Source organism: Salvelinus fontinalis, chromosome 6 (genome assembly GCF_029448725.1).
Source record: "Salvelinus fontinalis isolate EN_2023a chromosome 6, ASM2944872v1, whole genome shotgun sequence".
Taxonomy (NCBI): domain Eukaryota; kingdom Metazoa; phylum Chordata; class Actinopteri; order Salmoniformes; family Salmonidae; genus Salvelinus; species Salvelinus fontinalis.
In genome coordinates this window covers 60,696,441-60,721,361 of record NC_074670.1, presented here as the reverse complement: position 1 = coordinate 60,721,361, position 24,921 = coordinate 60,696,441, and the positions used below count along the sequence as shown (strand labels likewise).

The following is a 24,921-nucleotide window of genomic DNA, read 5'->3' as shown; positions in this document are numbered from 1 at the left end:
TTAACCCACCGTTCCTAGGCCGTCATTGAAAATAAGAGTGTTCTTAACTGACTTGCCTAGTTAAATAAAGATTAAATAGGTACCGAGATGAGATCCTCAGACCCCTTGTGAGACCATATGCTGACACATGCACATTTGTGGCCTGCTGGAGGTCATTTTGCAGGGCGCTGGCAGTGCACCTCCTTGCACAAAGGCGGAGGTAGCGGTCCTGCTGCTGGGTTGTTGCCCTCCTACGGCCTCCTCCACGTCTCCTGATGTACTGGCCTGTCTCCTGGTAGCGCCTGCATGCTCTGGACACTACGCTGACAGACACAGCAAACCTTTTTGCCACAGTTCGCATTGATGTGCCATCCTGGATGAACTGCACTACCTGAGCCACTTGTGTGGGTTGTAGACTCCGTCTCATGCTACCACTAGATTGAGAGCACCGCCAGCATTCAAAAGTGACCAAAACATCAGCCAGGAAGCATAGGAACTGAGAAGTGGTCTGTGGTCACCACCTGCAGAATCACTCCTGTTTTGGGGGGTGTCTTGCTAATTGCCTATAATTTCCACCTTTTGTCTATTCCATTTGCACAACAGCACGTGAAATTTATTGTCAATCAGTGTTGCTTCCTAAGTGGACAGTTTGATTTCACAGAAGTGTGATTCACTTGGAGTTACATTGTGTTGTTTAAGTGTTCCCTTTATTTTTTTGAGCAGTGTATTTTAAATAGGCAAAATCGGTGTCCAAAAATACCGATTTCCGATTGTTATGAAAACTTGAAATTGGCCCTAATTAATCGTCCATTCCGATTAACCAGTCGACCTCTAATTCATATTACACATCATTTTAGACCAAACACTCATGGCATTGTTCAGTATTCACACAAAGCATGGGGCTACACTGTTTTGCTGTTTGTTTGACCCTTTCGACTAAAGGTCATATCAGTACATGTGACATTGAAGAAGAAGAATACTTTATTGGCTATTTATTATACATGTGATCCGGCTTCAAAATACCAAACATCACATCATCAACAAAACCAAGACCTATTGATTTCAATCTAACTTGTATTGCGTTACACAGCTGTTATTTTATGGCCTATTATTAGTGGGTACTCTAACCTCTGAGCACAATATGAAAAGGCTACATCTTATTCCGTGGTGCATCTTATTCCGTGCTACATCTTACTCCGTGCTGCATCTTATTCCGTGCTGCATCTTACTCCGTGGTGCATCTTACTCCGTGCTACATCTTACTCCGTGGTGCATCTTACTCCGTGGTGCATCTTACTCCGTGCTGCATCTTACTCCGTGCTGCATCTTACTCCGTGGTGCATCTTACTCCGTGGTGCATCTTACTCCGTGCTGCATCTTACTCCGTGCTACTTCTTACTCCGTGCTGCATCTTATTCCACGCTACGTCTTACTCCGTGCTGCATCTTACTCCGTGCTACATCTTACTCCGTGCTACATCTTACTCTGTGCTACATCTTGTAGACCAGTTTGTGAGACTATGGGTCAGTTCCTGTTAAGAAGTCCTACATGTAGAGTAACAATGGCCAACCCTCCTCCCGGAGAACTATCTGGGCATGCAGGCTTTTGCTCCAGCCTTGCTTTAATACACCTGATTCAGTTGATCAGCTATTCGTCAGTATCTTGTTTGGCTCAATTAGCTGGAGCATAGGGCTTCATATCCTGAGTGTTGCCCACCCCTGTCATTCACAGAGAATAGGGAATGGGGTCTCTAGAGACTGGAGAGAGATAAAGAGAGGACTGAGAAAGCACTGTCCTGTCCTAGCACAACACAGCTGAATACAGGCCATTGTTAGGCCAAGCAAAGCCATGGAGCCACTAGACCGTGTAATGCTACACTGCTCAGAGTACTGGCCTATATTAATTTCTATAGGCTAATAGGTAGCGCTACACTGTTTGTTTTCACAGTTATCATAACTTGTTTCCTGTGGTCATATTTTCATCTCATTGACTTTGTTGCTCTTGTAGGCATTTATTTCACACAGCATATTTTGTCAAGTTGCTGTATAGCTAATTATCTCAAGATGAGTTTCCGTTTTTCTCATTCCGACTGAAATATTTGTTTTGTTGACTCGTTGAATGGGGTAGCACACTGTAGTCTATTGTCAGTTTCCCTGCTCTGGTGAGAGCTACAGTTTCAGATTATAATCTAGGCACTAGATCAGGGTCCATTCTCTTCCACACTCACTCACAATGAGTTGGGAATACACTTGCTGCCATCTTCAAAGCCCCTTTGTTCATCGGTAGAGATTCCGCTGACCTTGCTGGACAACGCTGACAGAGAGCTGGAGAGAGAAAGAGTTAGAGAGTTAGAATGAATTGGGGAGACAGATGGAAAGAGAGAGAAAATAACGTGAGAGGGGAAATTAGAGTGAGAGAATGAGGGATGGATCGAGAGAGAGTTGCACAAGAGGCTTTTGTCATCTGGTAGCCATTTTGATTCTCCGTTGATCCGCATGCCTCCATGCCTACTGCCTTGCCCTAGTACAGTAGCATAATGTCCATACAACCTACATGTTAGCCAATAGTCACTTGGACGTACTGCCAAATTCTATAACATTTCTTTGGAGGCGGCTTATGGTAGAGAAATGAACAATCAATTCTCTGTCAACAGCTCTGGTGGACATCCCTGCAGTCAGCATGCCAGTTGCGCGCACCCTCAAAACTTGAGACATCTGTGGAATTGTGTTTTGTGACAAAACTGGCCTTTTTTGTGCATATGGAAAATGTGTGAGATATTTTTGTTCAGTGTACAATGTTCACACACACACACAAAACACTCACACACAAACACACTGTACAGTACACACCTATGAGTGACTCAAAATATCCATTCTAATTGCTCTCAATGTCCTAACACAGACATGAAGCTCACACTCCAAATTTTACAATATGCACTGATTCTTCTTAATAGATCAAAAATTCAAGACCCATAGGAAAACAGACTCACATAGAAATGTGTCAGAATGTCTGTTTATTTAACTGTTTGCTATTTATTAGAAAACATTTACAATTTATACAGATGAGATACAGTACAATATTGTTTGTGTAATGCACTTTGACCAGGCGTCCGCAATGGCACCCTATGCTCTACTCTGCACTAGTCTATATAGGGAATAGAATCCCTTTTGGAAGAAAGAAAAAAAAAATGTTAACATTTTGCCCAAAAGCACATAGGTTGTGTAGTCCAACCTGCATAGAGAGAGACTTCCATTATCTTTTCTCAAGTCCTTTACTTATTAGCCCCCCTCTCACTACAGTACCTAGCAACTCTGACCATTTTAGAAACTAGTGTTAGTATTCATCAACTCTGACCATTTTAGAAACTAGTGTTAGTATTCAGCAACTCTGACCATTTTAGAAACTAGTGTTAGTATTCAGCAACTCTGACCATTTTAGAAACTAGTGTTAGTATTCAGCAACTCTGACCATTTTAGAAACTAGTGTTAGTATTCAGCAACTCTGACCATTTTAGAAACTAGTGTTAGTATTCAGCAACTCTGACCATTTTAGAAACTAGTGTTAGTATTCAGCAACTCTGACCATTTTAGAAACTAGTGTTAGTATTCATCAACTCTGACCATTTTAGAAACTAGTGTTAGTATTCAGCAACTCTGACCATTTTAGAAACTAGTGTTAGTATTCATCAACTCTGACCATTTTAGAAACTAGTGTTAGTATTCAGCAACTCTGACCATTTTAGAAACTAGTGTTAGTATTCAGCAACTCTGACCATTTTAGAAACTAGTGTTAGTATTCAGCAACTCTGACCATTTTAGAAACTAGTGTTAGTATTCATCAACTCTGACCATTTTAGAAACTAGTGTTAGTATTCAGCAACTCTGACCATTTTAGAAACTAGTGTTAGTATTCAGCAACTCTGACCATTTTAGAAACTAGTGTTAGTATTCAGCAACTGACCATTTTAGAAACTAGTGTTAGTATTCAGCAACTCTGACCATTTTAGAAACTAGTGTTAGTATTCAGCAACTCTGACCATTTTAGAAACTAGTGTTAGTATTCAGCAACTCTGACCATTTTAGAAACTAGTGTTAGTATTCATCAACTCTGACCATTTTAGAAACTAGTGTAGTATTAGTATTCAGGAGGAATAGAATGAGTCATTGAAATTAAGACTTAATACATGGACAGATTCCACTTGATGTTCCTAGAGCTAACTAACACTAGAACAACACACAGAGCCACTGTACAGACTGTTTGAATTACAGAAGTGACTTATTTAAATGTGTAAGTTATTAATAATATGCAGTAATGTGTTTTGCATGTTTACTGCCTGAACGGTTACAGACAATGGGCTACATGAGAGAGTGTAAAGGCATAGATCTCAAATCATTTCACTTGTGATATACAAGTTGTGAGCCACAGCATATCACATTCAACCATTTCAGTCGTCATTTTTCATATTTTGTTAGTTAACTTTACCAGAGAAAGGGGGAACATAAGCAGGTTCTGTTGGTCAGTTAGACTGTATTCAGTTGAAGGCCCTATACGCTATTCCTATGATGCTTGTGGAACAGATAAGGGTTTTGCTGTAAGCACTTGTACTGCCACCTGCTGGCATTCATGTTATTGCTGTGATCATACAAGGCTTCCATTAAAGGGGAACTGCACCTACTGATTTGGCCTCATTTTTTGGCTTGCTCCTCAAGAAACGCTGGCAGCCATGACAGAAGTCAAACGTGAGTTGGCTTGGGGGTGTGGTTTGTTGTGGGTGTTTCTTGGGTGTGTCCTTGCCACCACCAAGACACACCCATCTGCCAGAACCTTGCCTGCAGCGGTTTCCCCCCACTCAATCACAACTAGCAAACCTCCTGCAGGTTGAGTTCAATAAATAAAGGCAGATGTTTGGTGAGATGCCGGAGGAAGCTTTGAATTGGTCAGTAGCCTGCAGAGTAATATGAAAAGAATGCAATTGCTGAATTTATGTAGATATTCTAAACTAAGCATTTTGATATATTTCAAATGTAGTAACAGGTCCATGTACTTTTTTTTACATAACCTTTTACATAATACCATAGAAGCAGTGTTCTGCTAATATAACAATGTTCACATTCCATTGTCATTCCCAGCTGATACAGATACTGTGCCTATCTGCATTTTGTCTGGTCGTAATGGGGCTACATTGGCAAACATGTCAGAGTGGTCATACCTTCCTGTGTGGTGTCCCGTATACAACAGGAGATCCCTGATCCTGCAGCAGAATAGACAGGGTTTCTCCCTCCACATATTGACTGATACCATTCAATTCAATAATTTAAAAAGACAATACAAGTAAAAGTTGTGTCTAGTAAAATATTAATGCTGAGTGCCAGGTCTCCCTCCATTTAGAGACATCAGTATCAAGCCCGTCTGTCAGTCTGGACTTCATCACATCATCTTGCAAGTCTCTATGTGCTTATGCCATACATATTTCTGTGAACACATACACACACAGTCACTGTTCTATTACCAATTGCAGTTAGGATAGATAATATCTGACACACAAACAGAATTTGAACAGGTCAGAACAGGTAAAACCAATCATGGACTCCCCATCAAACGACGAGGTCTTGAGTGGAATGCCACACATTGGGTCGTTTCGTCCATTCAGCATAAAACTACATTTACAGTCATTGGCTGGCTAAATGGATTAGTTCAAAGTAACAACTACAACTGATTAGTTGTGGTATTTGTAAACTGATTAGAGGTCTGTGTAGTATTCTCAACTGACAGAAGATGTGAATGAAAGCTTGACATGAATTCTCTTTCAATAAAATCATAAGGATGTGTTTACACAGGCAGCCCAATTCTGATATTTTGCCCAATTATTGGCAAAAGAGCTGATCGGATTTTTCCAAAGACCAATTAGTGGAAAAATATCAGAATTGGTCTGCCTCAAGCATTTCACTACACCCGCAATAACATCTGTTAAATATGTGTATGTGACCAATAAAATTAGATTTGTATAAATGTAGCCATAAAGCTTAAAATATCTGGATTAGAATATTTAAAACGCTCTTAGCTTAGTGTGTGCTAGCCTATATCACTTTTAATGTTCTGTGTGGTTGTGTTTGTTGTCTGTCTGCAGGGCTGGAGTACTGTGTGCGTATGCAGCTAACCAGAACCTGAGCTCCCAGCTGGAAGGCATGAAAAGACTGGTTAGCAGCAACCTGAACGACTTGCAGACCTTTGCCAATGAGACGCCAACGGTACAGCCTTTTTACGGTAGCTTCAATGACAGTTAACTGTAGGTGTGCACACAAGGCTAAGTAGAGAATGTAAGAGATGGATAGATTAAACGTCCTCGTGTGTGCGTGCGTGTGTGCGTGCGTGCGTGAGAGAGATAGAGAGAGGCTGACAGAGTAACACAATCTCTGACTAAAAAAAGAGTCCTGCGTTTCAGTAACTTTATTTTGCTCTTCTTTTCACAGCAAATTGATTACCTAATAGCACAATACGCCACTGCCAAGTACGCAGTCATTTCTGACCTCGATAGTAAGTAGTGTGCCTGAGGCCACATCTCCATATTGTCTCTGTTCAGTCTATTGTCTGTTGCAGAAAACTATGAATCTATGGCCATATCAGGTCCCCTAGATACATAACAGAGTTGGAGTCAATTTCAGTTAAATTCAGTCAATTCAGGAAGTCAACTGAAATTCTAATTTTTCTCTATTGCTTTTCTATGAGAGAAATTGGAATTGGAATTTGAACGTCTGTTTACTTCCTGAATTAACTTAATTGAAATGTAATTGACCCCAACCCTGATACATAATAATGCAATGTCCCCATCCTCAGATGTGGGTCCTCTGCTTGGAGGGAATATTCATGTGGAATTGGGCACAGAGGTGCGTCCTGCACTGGACGGGGTGCTCCGTATGGCTGGAGGTAAGTCCAGTCCTTACGATGTCATTTCCTCTTTCAGGCAGATGCTGTAATTGTTTTTACTCTCTACCACACTGACAATACTGTCCTCAAATTGGACACAAGTTATAAGGATCTTTTAAGAATATACTGTATATAGTACAGTAGCATTGTAATTCTTACAGAAATATCTTGTTAATTAGCTCATAACAAGGTGTACTTTAATGGCTGAAGTAGACATCCTTCTCTTTCCTTTTTACTTGTTGTCATAAAGTCAAAGTTCAGAGGGCCATTAAAGGTAACAGTAAATTAACCTTGACCGGTGACCCCTTGACCTTGAGACTTCACCCTCGTGTCACTCTTGTGATTGGTCCCCTTGTGGTTCTCCTGGCTCTTGAGCCAATTGTATGTAGCCTGGTCCAAGATTTGTTTGTGCCATTGGTGTGACAATGACTATAGGAGATGGCAAGACAGCAAAAACAGTTCTGGGACCAGGCTAAATTGCTAAACATCCCTGTGTGTGTACAATACACTACCTGCCTCTATTTGGAACTGTCCAAACCTACCTTGTGTGCCATCTTAATTATGAATCGATATGGATATATTAAGTATATGGCCTCCCAAGTTCCAACCTTGCTCCAACAGTGGATTGAACCTGCAACTATTGTTCACCTGTTCAATTCTAAAAGCTTCCCTCATGTGAATATGTGTGTGTTATTTTGTGTGTTATCAATGCCAGGGTATGGATGTGCATGTGTGTGTATTTGGTTTGTGTGTGCGTGCTTGTGTGTGCATACATTGAGTGTTTTTATGAATCTACCGTGTGCATACATGTGTGTGTTATTTTGTGTGTTATCAATGCCAGGGTATGGATGTGCATGTGTGTGTATTTGGTTTGTGTGTGCGTGCTTGTGTGTGCATACATTGAGTGTTTTTATGAATCTACCGTGTGCATACATGTGTGTTTCTTTACTATGTGCACTCTCACACACACTGTAAATGTATGTAGTTCTGTCCTTGAGATGTTCTTGTCTATTAATGTTCTGTATTATGTCATGTTTCATGTTCTGTGTGGACCCCAGGAAGAGTAGTTGCTGCTTTCACAACAGCTAATGGGGATCCTAATAAAATACCAAATACTCACCACCTGTCCATCCTACCCCGTCCCCATCCCCATCCCCAGCCATGCGGGAGACCAAGGAGGCCCTGGAGAACGTGAGTGTGTCTCTGGAGGTTCTCCAGGAGGCGACAGGGAAGCTCCACTTCAACCTGAGCCTGGCGCGCTCTAGCCTGAACAGAACCCTCAATGATCCGGGCTGCAGCGACGAGGACTCGGATGCCACCACCGCCCAGCTCTGCCGCTCCATCCACAGCTCCCTGGCACAGCTCCACGTCAGCGCCAACTTCATCCGGGTATGCTGTCACACTTCATTAAAGATGATAATAATAGTCATACTGTAATAATTTGATTTATATAGCACAATATAAGTATATGTTGTATGTGATGTGTTGCAGTTACCTGATGTGAACAATCAGCTGGAAAGTGTGAATCAGGTGCTGAAAACGGACCTCAGCAATATCATTCAAAAGGTGAGTCTAGAAATGTTGCATAAACTTTAGGTACTGTATAAGTTGTGAGGTTTTCTTTGATATTTGTGATACTGTATCATCAATGTTGCCTTTGTATTTCCTTCTCCAAACAGGGCTTCTCCTCATTCAATGACACTCCAGGCATGGTGAGTGACCAGATGAGGAACGTAGTCGAGGGTGAGTGGCATCTCTTTAACCTCATTTAATGCTCCCCAAAAGGTTTCAAAATACACTAAATGAAGGGTTATATCATTTTGAGTGTTCAACTTTGCATTGCCAAGTCAGTCATGTTCAATATGGTATGAATACTCATTGACGGTAATGTCTTATACGCCCAAATAAGATCAATAGCCATATTACAATTATCTACCTACACCTGAACTGTTGTACCCCAATACCCCAAAATATAACGTTGTATTACTCCATTATTTCACTAATGCCCCTGAATATATCCACTCTCTCCCTCCCAGGAGCCCGGGGCATGTTGGACGTCATCAGCACCAACATCAGCAGCTTCTCCAAGGTGTTCCCTGTACACAGCTCTCTGGCCAACTTCACCAACTTCATCAGTCACACACAGTCCAAGATAGAAGACTCTTACCCTGAGATCGATCAGATAGACTTCTACAGGTACAATCAGGAACTGGGGCCCTATTCCCTATATAGTGTACTACTTTTGACCAGGGCCCATGATGTGCTCAGGGTTTAGAATAAATAAATGTCTTCACCTGCCTGGTCTGTGGTAGATTTATGTAAAGAGAGTACAATCTGTTGTTACTGAATATCATCTGGAGTTATTTCATCAGCACAGGTCACTGTGACATAATGTAATAATGAATAAAGAGTATATTCAGTCAGTAAGCCTTTAGGTGTACCCTGGACCTGACCCTGCATACATGGCCCCCTGTATTGCCCTCCAGCTGTGATTATTACACAGTACATTTGATTGAGCCCTGAGACAGACCTGTTGTAGTCTCCATTATTATGGCATTTTAGCCTAATGTAGTGATTGGTTGTTACTTGTTATGGCATCTTATCCTAACGTAGTGATTGGTTGTTACTTGTTATGGCATCTTATCCTAATGTAGTGGTTGGTTGTTACTTGTTATGGCATCTTATCCTAACGTAGTGGTTGGTTGTTACTTGTTATGGTGTAATGGTGTACTGACTCCAATGTTCCTCTACAGGTGGATTTGCTGTACTGGCCTCTGCTGCATGGTGGTTCTCATCCTGGCCTTCAACTTCCTGGCCATACTGTGTGGCACCATGGGATATGACAAGCACGCCTCCCCCACCACACGGGGCTGTGTCTCCAACACCGGCGGCACCCTTCTCATGGCGTAAGTATTTCTGGCCAGCTGGCCGGCTGTCTCTCTGGCTGGCTGGCTGGCTGGCTGGCTGGGTGGGTATCTGTTTGTCTGGTTGTCTCTCTGTCTGTCTATATATCTACTCTGTCTGTCTGTCTGTCTGTCTGTCTGTCTGTCTACACTTTCTGCAGTATATAGAGCACTAAGAGTGTGAGTGTGTAGATAGATAGATTGAATGCTCTATCTATGTGTGTCTCCACAGCGGTGTGGGTTTCATATCTATGTGTGTCTCCACAGCGGTGTGGGTTTCATATCTATGTGTGTCTCCACAGCGGTGTGGGTTTCATATCTATGTGTGTCTCCACAGCGGTGTGGGTTTCATATCTATGTGTGTCTCCACAGCGGTGTGGGTTTCATATCTATGTGTGTCTCCACAGCGATGTGGGTTTCATATCTATGTGTGTCTCCACAGCGGTGTGGGTTTCATATCTATGTGTCTCCACAGCGGTGTGGGTTTCATATCTATGTGTGTCTCCACAGCGGTGTGGGTTTCATATCTATGTGTGTCTCCACAGCGGTGTGGGTCTCATATCTATGTGTGTCTCCACAGCGGTGTGGGTTTCATATCTATGTGTGTCTCCACAGCGGTGTGGGTTTCATATCTATGTGTGTCTCCACAGCGGTGTGGGTTTCATATCTATGTGTGTCTCCACAGCGGTGTGGGTTTCATATCTATGTGTGTCTCCACAGCGGTGTGGGTTTCAGCTTCCTCTTTTCTTGGATACTGATGGGAGTGGTGACCGCCACCTTCCTGGTCGGAGGCAACGTGGAGAAGCTGGTCTGTGAACCCTTCCACACCAAGGAGCTCTTCAAGGCAAGTTATGATGTGATAACTCTTAAGGTGACAATGTTTAGGTAGTGTATGTGGTCCTTCTCTATAATCATGGTCTAGAACTATATGATGGTCTTACTGTATAATCATGGTCTAGAACTGTATGATGGTCTTACTGTATAATCATGGTCTTACTGTACAATCATGGTCTAGAACTATATGATGGTCTTACTGTATAATCATGGTCTAGCACTGTATGATGGTCTTACTGTATAATCATGGTCTTACTGTATGATGGTCTTACTGTAAAATCATGGTCTAGAACTATATGATGGTCTTACTGTATAATCATGGTGTAGCACTGTATGATGGTCTTACTGTATAATAATGGTCTTACTGTATGATGGTCTTACTGTATAATCATGGTCTTACTGTATGATGGTCTTACTGTACAATCATGATCTAGAACAATATGATGGTCTTACTGTATAATCATGGTCTAGAACTGTATGATGGTCTTACTGTATAATCATGGTCTTAATGTATGATGGTCTTACTGTACAATCATGGTCTAGAACTATATGATGGTCTTACTGTATAATCATGGTCTAGAACTGTATGATGGTCTTACTGTATAATCATGGTCTTACTGTATGATGGTCTTACTGTACAATCATGGTCTAGAACTATATGATGGTCTTACTGTATAATCATGGTCTAGCACTGTATGATGGTCTTACTGTATAATCGTGGTCTAGAACTGTATGATGGTCTTACTGTATGATGGTCTTACTGTATAATCATGGTCTAGAACTATATGATGGTCTTACTGTATAATCATGGTTGAGAACTGTATGATGGTCTTACTGTATAATCATGGCCTAGAACTGTATGATGGTCTTACTGTACAATCATGGTCTAGAACTATATGATGGTCTTTCTGTATAATCATAGCACTGTATGATGGTCTTACTGTATAATCATGGTCTTACTGTATGATGGTCTTACTGTACAATCATGGTCTAGAACTATATGATGGTCTTACTGTATAATCATGGTCTAGCACTGTATGATGGTCTTACTGTATAATCATGGTCTTACTGTATGATGGTCTTACTGTACAATCATGGTCTAGAACTATATGATGGTCTTACTGTATAATCATGGTCTAGCACTGTATGATGGTCTTACTGTATAATCGTGGTCTAGAACTGTATGATGGTCTTACTGTATGATGGTCTTACTGTATAATCATGGTCTAGAACTATATGATGGTCTTACTGTATAATCATGGTCGAGAACTGTATGATGGTCTTACTGTATAATCATGGTCTAGAACTATATGATGGTCTTACTGTATAATCATGGTCTAGAACTATATGATGGTCTTACTGTATAATCATGGTCTAGCACTGTATGATGGTCTTACTGTATGATGGTCTTACTGTACAATCATGGTCTAGAACTATATGATGGTCTTACTGTATAATCATGGTCTAGCACTGTATGATGGTCTTACTGTATAATCATGGTCTTACTGTATGATGGTCTTACTGTATGATGGTCTTACTGTACAATCATGGTCTATAACTATATGATGGTCTTACTGTATAATCATGGTCTAGAACTGTATGATGGTCTTACTGTATAATCATGGTCTTACTGTATGATGGTCTTACTGTATGATGGTCTTACTGTACAATCATGGTCTATAACTATATGATGGTCTTACTGTATAATCATGGTCTAGAACTGTATGATGGTCTTACTGTATAATCATGGTCTTACTGTATGATGGTCTTACTGTACAATCATGGTCTAGAACTATATGATGGTCTTACTGTATAATCATGGTCTAGAACTGTATGATGGTCTTACTGTATAATCATGGTCTAGAACTGTATGATGGTCTTACTGTATAATCATGGTCTAGAACTGTATGATGGTCTTACTGTATAATAATGGTCTTACTGTATGATGGTCTTACTGTACAATCATGGTCTAGAACTATATGATGGTCTTACTGTATAATCATGGTCTAGCACTGTATGATGGTCTTACTGTATAATCGTGGTCTAGAACTGTATCATGGTCTTACTGTATGATGGTCTTACTGTATAATCATGGTCTAGAACTATATGATGGTCTTACTGTATAATCATGGTCGAGAACTGTATGATGGTCTTACTGTATAATCGGGGTCTAGAAACTGTATGATGGTCTTACTGTATGATGGTCTTACTGTATAATCATGGTCTAGCACTGTATGATGGTCTTACTGTATAATCATGGTCTTACTGTATGATGGTCTTACTGTACAATCATGGTCTAGAACTATATGATGGTCTTACTGTATAATCATGGTCTAGCACTGTATGATGGTCTTACTGTATAATCATGGTCTTACTGTATGATGGTCTTACTGTATGATGGTCTTACTGTACAATCATGGTCTATAACTATATGATGGTCTTACTGTATAATCATGGTCTAGAACTGTATGATGGTCTTACTGTATAATCATGGTCTTACTGTATGATGGTCTTACTGTACAATCATGGTCTATAACTATATGATGGTCTTACTGTATAATCATGGTCTAGAACTGTATGATGGTCTTACTGTATAATCATGGTCTTACTGTATGATGGTCTTACTGTACAATCATGGTCTAGAACTATATGATGGTCTTACTGTATAATCATGGTCTAGAACTGTATGATGGTCTTACTGTATAATCATGGTCTAGAACTGTATGATGGTCTTACTGTATAATCATGGTCTTACTGTATGATGGTCTTACTGTACAATCATGGTCTAGAACTATATGATGGTCTTACTGTATAATCATGGTCTAGCACTGTATGATGGTCTTACTGTATAATCGTGGTCTAGAACTGTATCATGGTCTTACTGTATGATGGTCTTACTGTATAATCATGGTCTAGAACTATATGATGGTCTTACTGTATAATCATGGTCGAGAACTGTATGATGGTCTTACTGTATAATCGTGGTCTAGAACTGTATCATGGTCTTACTGTATGATGGTATTACTGTATAATCATGGTCTAGAACTATATGATGGTCTTACTGTATAATCATGGTCGAGAACTGTATGATGGTCTTACTGTATAATCGTGGTCTAGAACTGTATGATGGTCTTACTGTATGATGGTCTTACTGTATAATCGTGGTCTAGAACTGTATGATGGTCTTACTGTATAATCGTGGTCTAGAACTGTATAATGGTCTTACTGGTCATTTGTGTCCAAGGTTTTGGACACTCCTCACCTGGTGAACCCTGAGTGGAGGAACTTCATCCCAGGGTATATGTACAACGACTCAGAACTGGATCTGACAGTCGAGAATTTCTACAGGTAATACTGTGCTGGATGTATGGATGTAGCACTTACTACTGGGGATTAATTTCTGTGTTTTTTAATGATGGCCTATGTTTTACATAGACTTGCTCGTCTATATATATATAAACTCTTCAAAAAAAGAAACGTCCTCTCACTGTCAACTGCGTTTATTTTCAGCAAACTTAACATGTGTAAATATTTGTATGAACATAACAAGATTCAACAACTGAGACATAAACTGAACAAGTTCCACAGACATGTGACTAACAGAAATTGAATAATGTGTCCCTGAACAAGGGGGGGGGGGTCAAAATCAAAAGTATCAGTCAGTATCTGGTGTGGCCACCAGCTGCATTAAGTACTGCAGTGCATCTCCTCCTCATGGACTGCACCAAATTTGCCAGTTCTTGCTGTGAAATGTTACTCCACTCTTCCACCAAGGCACCTGCAAGTTCCTGGACATTTCTGGGGGGAATGGCCCTAACCCTCACCCTCCGATCCAACAGGTCCCAGACGTGCTCAATGGGATTGAGATCCGGGCTCTTCGCTGGCCATGGCAGAACACTGACATTCCTGTCTTGCAGGAAATCAAGCAAAGAACGAGCAGTATGGCTGGTGGCATTGTCATGCTGGAGGGATTGTGGACAGTCTGAGCACTGATGGAGGGATTGTGGTTCCTGGTGTAACTCGGGCAGTTGTTGTTGCCATCCTGTACCTGTCCCGCAGGTGTGATGTTCGGATATACCGATCCTGTGCATGTGTTGTTACACGTGGTCTGCCACTGCGAGGACGATCAGCTGTCCATCCTGTCTCCCTGTAGCGCTGTCTTAGGCGTCTCACAGTACGGACATTGCAATGTATTGCCCTGGCCACATCTGCAGTCCTCATGCCTCCTTGCAGCATGCCTAAGGCACGTTCACGCAGATGAGCAGGGACCCTGGGCATCTTTCTTTCTGTGTTTTTCGGAGTCAGTAGAAAGGCCTCTTTTTTTGTCCTAAGTTTTCATAACTGTGACCTTAATTGCCTACCGTCTGTAAGCTGTTAGTGTCCGTTGCACAGGTGCATGTTCATTAATTGTTTATGGTTCGTTGAACAAGCATGGCAAACAGTGTTTTAACCCTTTACAATGAATATCTGTGAAGTTATTTGAATTTTTATGAATTATCTTTGAAAGACAGGGTCGTGAAAAAGGAACGTTTCTGGTTTTGCTGAGTTTAGAATTGAACTTGATTACTTATGGATAGAACCAGGTCATAACTCTAGATATTCCTGTTTTGTGGCAGCGTTTGATTTAAATAAATGTCACAGGCTAATGTCTGTGTCAATATTCTACCTCCTCACATTCCATCCGATATTGCTTATAATAAATGATGTAAAGGATTGAAACTAGGGAGAGGAGTACGTGAATTGCTTAGTGATCTTTTATGCCTCAGATTTCATCAACTTTCATCATCTCTCGATTAGAACAGGCAGCAAAGCTTTGTTCTAAGACCATCGCGTTATGTTTCCTTATAGAGACTTGTCGCATCAGCTACTACCTAGTCAGGGAGTTAGCCATGACATAGTGTGTACAGACATGACCATTCCTTTACCCTTACTTCACTCTCCCACGTGACCATTGAATGTGTTCAGTTATGTAACTACAAACAATGGACCTAAATGGGAAATATGAGTCATGCATGCTGACTTAATACTTTGTGTTGGATAAGTTTTCTAAAAGTGATTTGAGAGAACACTGCTTATAAAATGACCGGAAGGCAGCGATACAGAGCTGAATAGAGTTACAACTTTATTCACTGGGTGGCAGCAGAGAGAGCTAACTAACCAAGGAATTGAATGGAAGTGATAATATTGACATTTCTCTCTCTCTCAGTAACTGCAAAAATAACAGAAGTCTCTACTCTGCCATGCGCCTGGATAAAGTCTTCAATGTCACAACCTTGCTAAACTCCAGCCTGGTCAGTATTCACATGCATTGTGCAGTGTGCACTCACTCACTGTAGTATACTTACTCTATTCTGCATACCTGCACATAGTAGCACATGGATATAATACGCTTTAGTTACTGTAATCACACTCACACCGAATCAGACCTTTTTTTCAAGTAATTGAGATATGTTTGATCTTGCTTGCCAAAAACAATGTAACCAGTGGAATAATCCCAAAAGTGTCAACTATGCCTATACTTCACACCGGTCAAGCTAAATCAAGTGTTTAGCTAACACTCTGCATTTCCACATTTAGATTCATGAGCATTAGCTAACAAAATTAGTTATTGCCAAACAAAAAGCAGGCCAGTGAACTGTAGCATTAGCCAGCCTCCTGGCAAGATTAGCTCGCCCCTTTTATTTAATAGTAAATAAGGATGGATAGAGCTGGCTAGCATACATTAGGCTAGGTTAGGGTTAGGGATGGATAGAGCTGGCTAGCATAAGTTAGGCTAGGTTAGGGTTAAGGATGGATAGAGCTGGCTAGCATAAGTTAGGCTAGGTTAGGGTTAGGGATAGATAGAGCTGGCTAGCATAAGTTAGGCTAGGTTAGGGTTAGGGATGGATAGAGCTGGCTAGCATACATTAGGCTAGGTTAGGGTTAGGGATGGATAGAGCTGGCTAGCATAAGTTTAGCTAGGTTAAACAAATTAGGAGGTTTTTTATAAAGACTAAATACAAAAAGGTTTATGTTATTGACATTTTATTTATTTTGTTCTACAGTTTATCTATTGTTTTTCAATGTGGCTCTTAGCTAGTGAGGATTTGTTGTGTTTTAGCTCGAACTGTTCTTCTATTATATGAGTGTGTAGAAGACATAACGGAAAGAAAACAGGCCGTCTTAATCTGTACTTTGTATCAATGAATGGGGTTACCTAGGAAGCAGGAAGACCCTCTTTGAATTAAGAGGGGCCTACCCTGTCCCTGGTCTATTGTACCGCTCCACCCCACACCACCACTAAGGAAATCAATAACAAACCCATCTGTTTACTTCAAGTGAACAACTTTGTTTTGATCACCATTTTGTTCTAGGCTCTCTAAAATAGTCTTGACCATAGAATTCTATTTCTATGTTCTGGACTCTCGCGGTACCAGACCTCAACACCGAGGTCGAGGCTACTAAAGTAGAGGCTACTAAAATAGAGTTGGAAAACAAACCATTTGCACAAATGCAAACACACATTTTTGCTCTTGTAACAACCATGTGCAATGAAGATTGGTGTAAACAAATAGATTTGCGCCTGTAACTTGAAGGGTACCTACATAAGGATATCATAACACATTCGTAACCCATCCATTACATATGAAATGTAACTAGGCTCCCTCTCTGTTTCCAGTACAACGTGGTGGTGAGGATGTTTGAATGTGTAAAATTGACATAAGGGCTTCATAAACCCACATTTGTTACCAATATATACCACATTCATAGCTATTGCTTATCTTTATCGGTGTAGCTGACAATTCTCCCTGTGTTTCCAGTACACCGAGGAAGTGGCGAATATGTTTGACAGTGTGAAGATTAACCTGAGAGGTATTGTCCTGCTGGAGTCTGAGGGGAAACAGAGCCTAATTGACTTCTCTGAGACTGGCGTCGCGGAGATCAACTATGCAGCGTATCTGGAGGAGGTAGAGTACTGGCATTGAGGGGACATCTCAATCTATAAATACTTTCCCCCTTGGTCGCCTATCGTTCATTTCTATAGTTTAAAGTGACTTCCTCTACTCTACTCCTCTCATTATCTCAATAGTTTAAAGTATCCTCTCCTTATCTCAATAGTTTAAAGTGTCCTCCTCTCCTTATCTCAATAGTTTAAAGTGTCCTCCTCTCCTTATCTCAATAGTCCAAAGTATCCTCCTCTCCTTATCTAAATAGTTCAAAGTGTCCTCCTCTCCTTGACTCCTCTTCTCTCTTTCGTCTTAATAGCCTACTTTGGCTTCCTCTCCTTCATCTCAAGCTACTGTAGACTTTTCAGATATACCTTCAAAAGACACACTAGTATACTTGTATGACACATCACTGAAGATAGTTATAATTTCAAACACTAACCTGCTTCCAAGCAATATCCTGCATTAGTGACTTATCTTTGAATGGAAGATTAAGTTCCTGTATGCAAGACAAATGTATACAATACTAACAAGGGTAGGTATTTCAGAACATCCTAACTTAACTGTCAAATCATATATTATCTAATTTTGGAGTGTACATTTAAGATGAAATACCACGATGGATTTAGGATTTGCTTCTGTTATGGCTAACCAGGATTTAGCTGGGGTCTTCCTGAGTACTTCCTGGGGTTTTCCTGATTTCTTTCCGAGGTCCTACCGGGGTCTTCCCGGAGTCTTCCTGGGGTCTTCCTGAGGTCTTCCTGGGTTCTTCCTAGGATCTTCCTTGGGTCTTCCTGAGGTCTTCATGAAGTCTTCCAAGGGTTTTCCTAGGGTATACACTACCGGTCAAAAGTTTTGGAACACCTACTCATTCAAGGGTTTTTCTTTATTTTTACTATTTTATTATTATTTTAGAATAATAGTGAAGACATCAAAATTATGAAATAACACATATGGAATCATATAGTAACCAGAAAAGTGTTAAACAAATCAAAATATATTTTATATTTGAGATTCTTCAAAAAGCCACCCTTTGCCTTGATAACAGATTTGCACACTCTTGGCATTCTCTCAACCCGCTTCAATAGGTAGTCACTTGGAATGCATTTCAATTAAACAGGTGTGCCTTGTTAAAAGTTAATTTGTGGAAATTATTTTCTTCTTAATGCATTTGAGCCAATCAGTTGTGTTGTGACAAGGTAGGGGGGTATACAGAAGATAGCTGTCACGCCCTGACCGTAGAGAGCTTTTTATGTCTCTATTTTGGTTTGGTCAGGGTGTGATTTGGGTGGGCATTCTATGTTTTTTTTCCTATGTTTTGTATTTCTTTGTTTTGGCCGGGTATGGTTCTCAATCAGGAACTGATTGGGAACTAAACTTAGGTAGCTTTTTCCCACATGGTTTTTGAGGGTAGTTCATTTCTGTTTAGTGTTTTCACCTTACAGGACTGTTTCGGTTATTCTCTTGTTTATTTTTGTTATAGTGTTCTGTTTTAATAAAACAAGCATGAACACTTACCACGCTGCGCTTTGGTCCAATGATTCCTCTTCTTCAGATGACAAATACCGTTACAATAGCCCTATTTGGTAAAAGCCCAAGACCATATTATGGCAAGAACAGCTCAAATAAGCAAAGAGAAACGACAATCCACCATTACTTTAAAATGAAAAGGTCAGTCAATACGGAAGATTTCAAGAAGTTTTTTCAAGTGCAGTCACAAAAACCTTCAAGCGCTATGATAAATGGCTCTCATGAGGACCACCACAGGAATGGAAGACACAGTCGAATTGCTGCAAAAAAACACAACTAAAGCACACCAATAAGAAGAGACTTGCTTGGGCCAAGAAACTCAAGCAGTGGACATTAGACTGGTGGAAATTTGTCCTTTGGTCTTGAGTCCAAATTTTCGATTTTTGGTTCCAACCGCCATATCTTTCTGAGACGTGGTGTGGGTGAACGGATGATCTCTGCGGACCGGTTTTGACCGGTACTGTACATCTATACTTCTATTAATAGGGTTGGCTATACTTTCAGGATTACAAGATAGCAAAAAATAATAATTCAGTGGCGGAAACAATTTAGCAGTGGCGATGCGCTGCTGCTAAATGAATATAGGGGAAACACTGATGTTGATTAGTGGTTGATTAGTTTATAGCTACTCTTTCCAAAAGCACAGAGATATAGACTTCAGACTACAGTTAAAGTCGGAAGTTTACATACACCTTAGCCAAATACATTTAAACTCAGTTTTTCACAATTCCTGACATTTCATCCTCGTAACAAATCCCTGTCTTTGGTCAGTTAGGATCACCACTTTATTTCAAGAATGTGAAATGTCAAAATAATAGTAGAGAATTATTTATTTCAGGTTTTATTTCTTTCATCACATTCCCAGTGGGTCAGAAGTTTACATCCACTCAATTAGTATTTGGTAGCATTGCCTTTAAATTGTTTGACTTTGGCTCAAACGTTTTGGGTAGCCTTCCATAAGCTTCACACAATAAGTTGGGTGAAATTTGGCCCATTCCTCCTGACAGAGCTGGTGTAACTGAGTCAGGTTTGTAGGCCTCCTTGCTCGCATACGCTTTTTCAGTTCTGCCTCAAATTTTCTATAGGGTTGAGGTCGGGGCTTTGTGATGGCCACTCCAATACCTTGACTTTGTTGACCTTAAGCCATTTTGTCACAACTTTGGAAGTATGCTTGGTGTCATTGTCCATTTGGAAGACCCAACTTCCTGACTGATGTCTTGAGATGTTACTTCAATATATCTACATCATTTTCCATCCTCATGATGCCATCTATTTTGTGAAGTGCACCAGTCCCTCCTGCAACAAAGCACCCCACAACATGGTGCTGCCACCCCTGTGCTTTACGTTTGGGATGGTGTTCTTCGGGCTTGCAAGCCTCTTTTTCCTCCAAACATAACGATGGTCATTATGGCCAAACAGTTCTATTTTTGTTTCATCAGACCAGAAGACATTTCTCCAAAAAGTCTTTGTCCCTATGTGCAGTTGCAAACCTTGGTCTGGCTTTTTTATGGCGGTTTTGGAGCAGTGGCTTCTTCCTTGCTGAGTGGCCTTTCAGGTTATGTCGATATAGGACTCATTTTACTGTGGATATCGATACTTTTGTACCTGTTTCCTCCAGCATCTTAACAAGGTCCTTTCCTGTTGTTCTGGGATTGATTTGCACTTTTCACACCAAAGTACGTTCATCTCTAGGAGACAGAACGCGTCTCCTTCCTGAGCAGTATGACGGTGCGTGGTCCCATGGTGTTTATACCTGCGTACTATTGTTTGTACAGATGAACGTGGTACCTTCAGGAGTTTGGAAATTGCTCCCAAGGATGAACCAGACTTTTTTGTTTTTTTTCTGAGGTCTTGGCTGATTTCTTTTGATTTTCCCATGATGTCAAGCAAAGAGGCACTGAGTTTGAAGGTAGTCCTTGAAATACATCCACAGGTACACCTCCAATTGGCTCAAATTATGTCAATTAGCCTATCAGAAGCTTCTAAAGCCATGACATTTTCTGGAATTTCCCAAGCTGTTTAAAGGCACAGTCAACTTAGTGTGTGTAAACTTCTGACTCACTGGAATTGTAAAACAGTGAATTATAAGTGAAATAATCTGTCTGTAAACAATTGTTGGAAAAATGCATTGTGTCATGCACAAAGTAGATGTCCTAACCGACTTGCCAAAACTATAGTTTGTTAACAAGAAATTTGTGGAGTGGTTGAAAAACGAGTTTTAATGACTCCAACCTAAGTGTATGTAAACTTCCGACTTCAACTGTACGTCTTCTCTATCAGAATCTGTTGAATGGGGGAGGACATTAAGTTTTCTAAGGAACATGATCGTCTTATGTCCTCTTATTGCAGGTTGTATAACTCTTTACTTAAAACCGACAACTATAATGTTTTATGACTTGTTATAAGCCTCTATGAGCCTTTAGAGTTTGATATTATAAGGCGTATTAAGGTTACTGTTGTTATGTCTCTATGTGCACAGTTGCACAACTGTAATTATAAGATGAAAAGACCGAAGGGGGTCATACATGCTTATGACAAGTCTTATAATGCATTATAACACCATCATAATACATTATAATCCTATTTCTGTTCATTTGCAGGTCAACAAAGGGGTGACTCAGGTGGACTTACTGTCGTACGCCAATGAGCTTGAGGCACAGACAGACCTTATGGTGAGAACAACATATGACCAACCGTCCAATAAAAACCTCATACTGAAAAAACAACACGGCTCCAACCAACCACACAATGTTTTCTCAGTGTACCAGTAGATTGAAGCTTTATTTACACCACGATCCAAGACAGGGAGCCAATGGAATGGGAGTTCAGATCTAAAACTATGTGAAAGCTCCTCGTGTCTTCATTAACTGCATATGTAATTCCATGTAATTCTATGGGTTCAATATGTAGTTTTTATGCTGCATTACATTCATTAATTAAGGCAGTCTCTTATACTAAGTGGTTTGCTGTGTGTAGGCCTGTGTACTATAGAGTTTTACACAGATTGATTGCACATTGCTCTAAATATTTGTAAATGTATACATTCTGTACATGAATGTATGTCCAGGGACTCTGGACAATGGTGACCCTGGTAGTGACCCCACTCCCTGCGGGTGTCTCAGGGGCACTTTGGATATGAAATAAACACATTTCTGTGACACACTTGTACAAGGAACACCCACAAGTGTGTAACAGGACAAATATTAGCACCCCCCAAATTAATAATGATTATTACCTCTTTGTATGTGTGTCTGAACCTCTGTCTATGTGTGTGTCCTTAGCCCAAAGGGCCCCTCCAGACCTCTCTGAAGGGCCACGCCAATAGTCTCCGTCAGATCCACAGTCAGCTGGTCATCCCTATGGAGCAGGCCATGGTAATCAACTATCTTCAATCATTATTTTTTAGGTTAACATCCATGTCTGGGCCCATCAGTGCTCAGCTTCACCCGACTAGCAGAAATGGCCATGGCCATGCTCTACCCTCTTAGAAGAAAAGGTGCTATATCTAGAACCTAAAAGGGCTCTTCAGCTGACCTCATAAGAAAACCTGTGTGTGTGTGCACAAATATGTACATACATGCTTGTGTGTGTGTGTGTGTGTGTGTGTGTGTGTGTGTGTGTGTGTGTGTGTGTGTGTGTGTGTGTGTGTGTGTGTGTGTGTGTGTGTGTGTGTGTGTGTGTGTGTGTGTGTGTGTGTGTGTGTGTGTGTGTGTGTGTGTGTGTGTGTGTGTCTTTACATACGGGAGGAATTTGACACGTCATTGTCAGACATCGATGCAACCTCAGTGTAGCTTTCATCTCTCACTCAAGCCTCTAGAATATAGAGCTAGACCAGGGCTCTCCAACCTTATTCCTGGAGAGAGACCCTCCTGTAGGTTAACTCCATTGGTTGCATTGTGCCGGGCAAACCAAACCAAGTGCAGCATATCTGACATACAGTGCATTCGGAAAGCATTCAGACCCCTTGATTTTTCCCACATTTTGTTACGTTACAGCCTTATTCTAAAATGGATTTAAAAATTAAAAATTAAAAAAATTCATCAATCTAAACACAATGCCACATAGAAATGTTTGCACAAACTTTAATATCAAATTTACATAATTATTCAGACCCTTTACTCAGTATGACGCTACAAGCTTGGCACACCTATATTTGGGGAGTTTCTCCCATTCTCTGTAGATTCTCTCAAGCTCTGTCAAGTTGGATGGGGAGCGTCGCTGCACAGCTATTTTCAGGTCTTTCCCAGAGATGTTCAATCGGGTTCAAGTCCGGGTTCTGGCTGGGCCACACAAGGACATTCAGAGACTTGTCCTGAAAGCCAGTCCTGCGTTGTCTTGACTGTGTGCTTAGGGTCATTGTCCTGTTGAATGGTGAACCTTCACCCCCAGTCTGAGGTCCTGAGTGCTCTAGAGCAGGTTTTCATCAAGGATCTCTCTGTACTTTGCTCTGTTCATCTTTCCCTGGATCCTGACTAGTCTCCCAGTCCCTGCCACTGAAAAACATCCCCACAGCATGATGCTGCAACCACCATGCTTCACCGTAGGGATGGTGCCATGTTTCCTCCAGACGTGACGCTTGGCATTCAGGCCAAAGAGTTCAATCTTGGTTTCATCAGACGAGAGAATCTTGTTTCTCATGGTCTGAGAGTCCTTTAGGGGCCCTTTGGCAAACTCCAAGCGGGCGGTCATGTGCCTTTTACTGAGGAGTGGCTTCCGTCTGGCCACTACCATAAAGGCCTGATTGATGGAGTGCTGTAAAGATGGTTGTGCTTCTGGAAGGTTCTCCCATCTCCACAGCGGAACTCTAGAGCCCTGTCGGAGTGACCATTGGGTTCTTGGTCACCTCCCTGACCAAGGCCCTTCTCCCCCGATTGCTCAGTTTGGCCGGTCAGCCAGCTCGACGAAGAGTCTTGGTGGTTCCAAACTTTTTCCAATTAAGAATGATGGAGGCCACAGTGTTCTTGGAGACCTGCAATGCTGCAGACATTTTTTGGTACCCTTCCCAGATCTGTGCCTCGACACAATACTGTCTCGGCGCTCTACGGACTGCACTGTCAACTGTGGGACCTTATATAGACAGGTGTGTGCCTTTTCAAATCATGTCCAGTCAATTGAATTTACCACAGGTAAAAACACCTCAAGGATGATCAATGGAAACAGGATGCACCTGAGCTCAATTTCGACTCTCATAGCAAAGGGTCTGAATACTTAAGTAAATAAGGTATTTCTGTTTTACATTTTTAATACATTTGCAAACATTTCTAAAACCCTATTTTCACTTTGTCATTATATAGGGTATTGTTTGTAGATTTTTATTTAATACATTTTAGAACAAGGCTGTAACTTAACAAAATGTGGAAAAAGTCAAGGGGTCTCAATACTTTCCGAAGGCACTATATACACATATGTATACATTCACCAGGGCAAATCAATCATATCTTTAGCTATACCTCGCACCTGTATTTGGCTCCTTAAAAGACATACTGTATACACTACCGATCAAAAGTTTTAGAACACCTACTCATTCAAGGGTTTTTCAAAACTATGAAATAACACATGGAATCATGTAGTAACCAAAAAAGTGTTCAACAAATCAAAATGTATTTTATATTTGAGTTTCTTGAAATAGCCACCCTTTGCCTTGATGACAGCTTTGCACACTCTTGGTATTCTCTCAACGAGCTTTATGAGGTAGTCACCTGGAATGCATTTCAATTAACAGGTGTGCCTTGTTAAAAGTTAATTTGTGGAATTTATTTTCTTCTTAATGTGTTTGAGCCAATCAGTTGTGTTGTGACTAGGTAGGGGGAGTATACAGAAGATAG

The 24,921-nt window shown here is 40.9% G+C and overlaps 1 protein-coding gene across 14 annotated transcripts in view; it reads left to right on the top strand.

Annotated features, from left to right (window-relative positions):
• Positions 1-24,921, top strand: part of LOC129858241 (prominin-1-A-like) — a 114,057-nt gene that overhangs the window by 71,183 nt on the left and 17,953 nt on the right. For all 14 annotated transcript variants that reach the window (XM_055927317.1, XM_055927315.1, XM_055927318.1 and 11 more), the window contains 14 exons: positions 6,107-6,227; positions 6,450-6,513; positions 6,814-6,903; positions 8,063-8,292; positions 8,395-8,469; positions 8,583-8,646; positions 8,940-9,099; positions 9,657-9,809; positions 10,527-10,650; positions 13,885-13,988; positions 15,847-15,931; positions 17,441-17,587; positions 21,697-21,768; positions 22,378-22,470. In XM_055927317.1, coding sequence (XP_055783292.1) covers positions 6,107-6,227; positions 6,450-6,513; positions 6,814-6,903; positions 8,063-8,292; positions 8,395-8,469; positions 8,583-8,646; positions 8,940-9,099; positions 9,657-9,809; positions 10,527-10,650; positions 13,885-13,988; positions 15,847-15,931; positions 17,441-17,587; positions 21,697-21,768; positions 22,378-22,470 — 1,582 coding nt within the window. The remainder of the gene's footprint in view (positions 1-6,106; positions 6,228-6,449; positions 6,514-6,813; positions 6,904-8,062; positions 8,293-8,394; positions 8,470-8,582; positions 8,647-8,939; positions 9,100-9,656; positions 9,810-10,526; positions 10,651-13,884; positions 13,989-15,846; positions 15,932-17,440; positions 17,588-21,696; positions 21,769-22,377; positions 22,471-24,921) is intronic.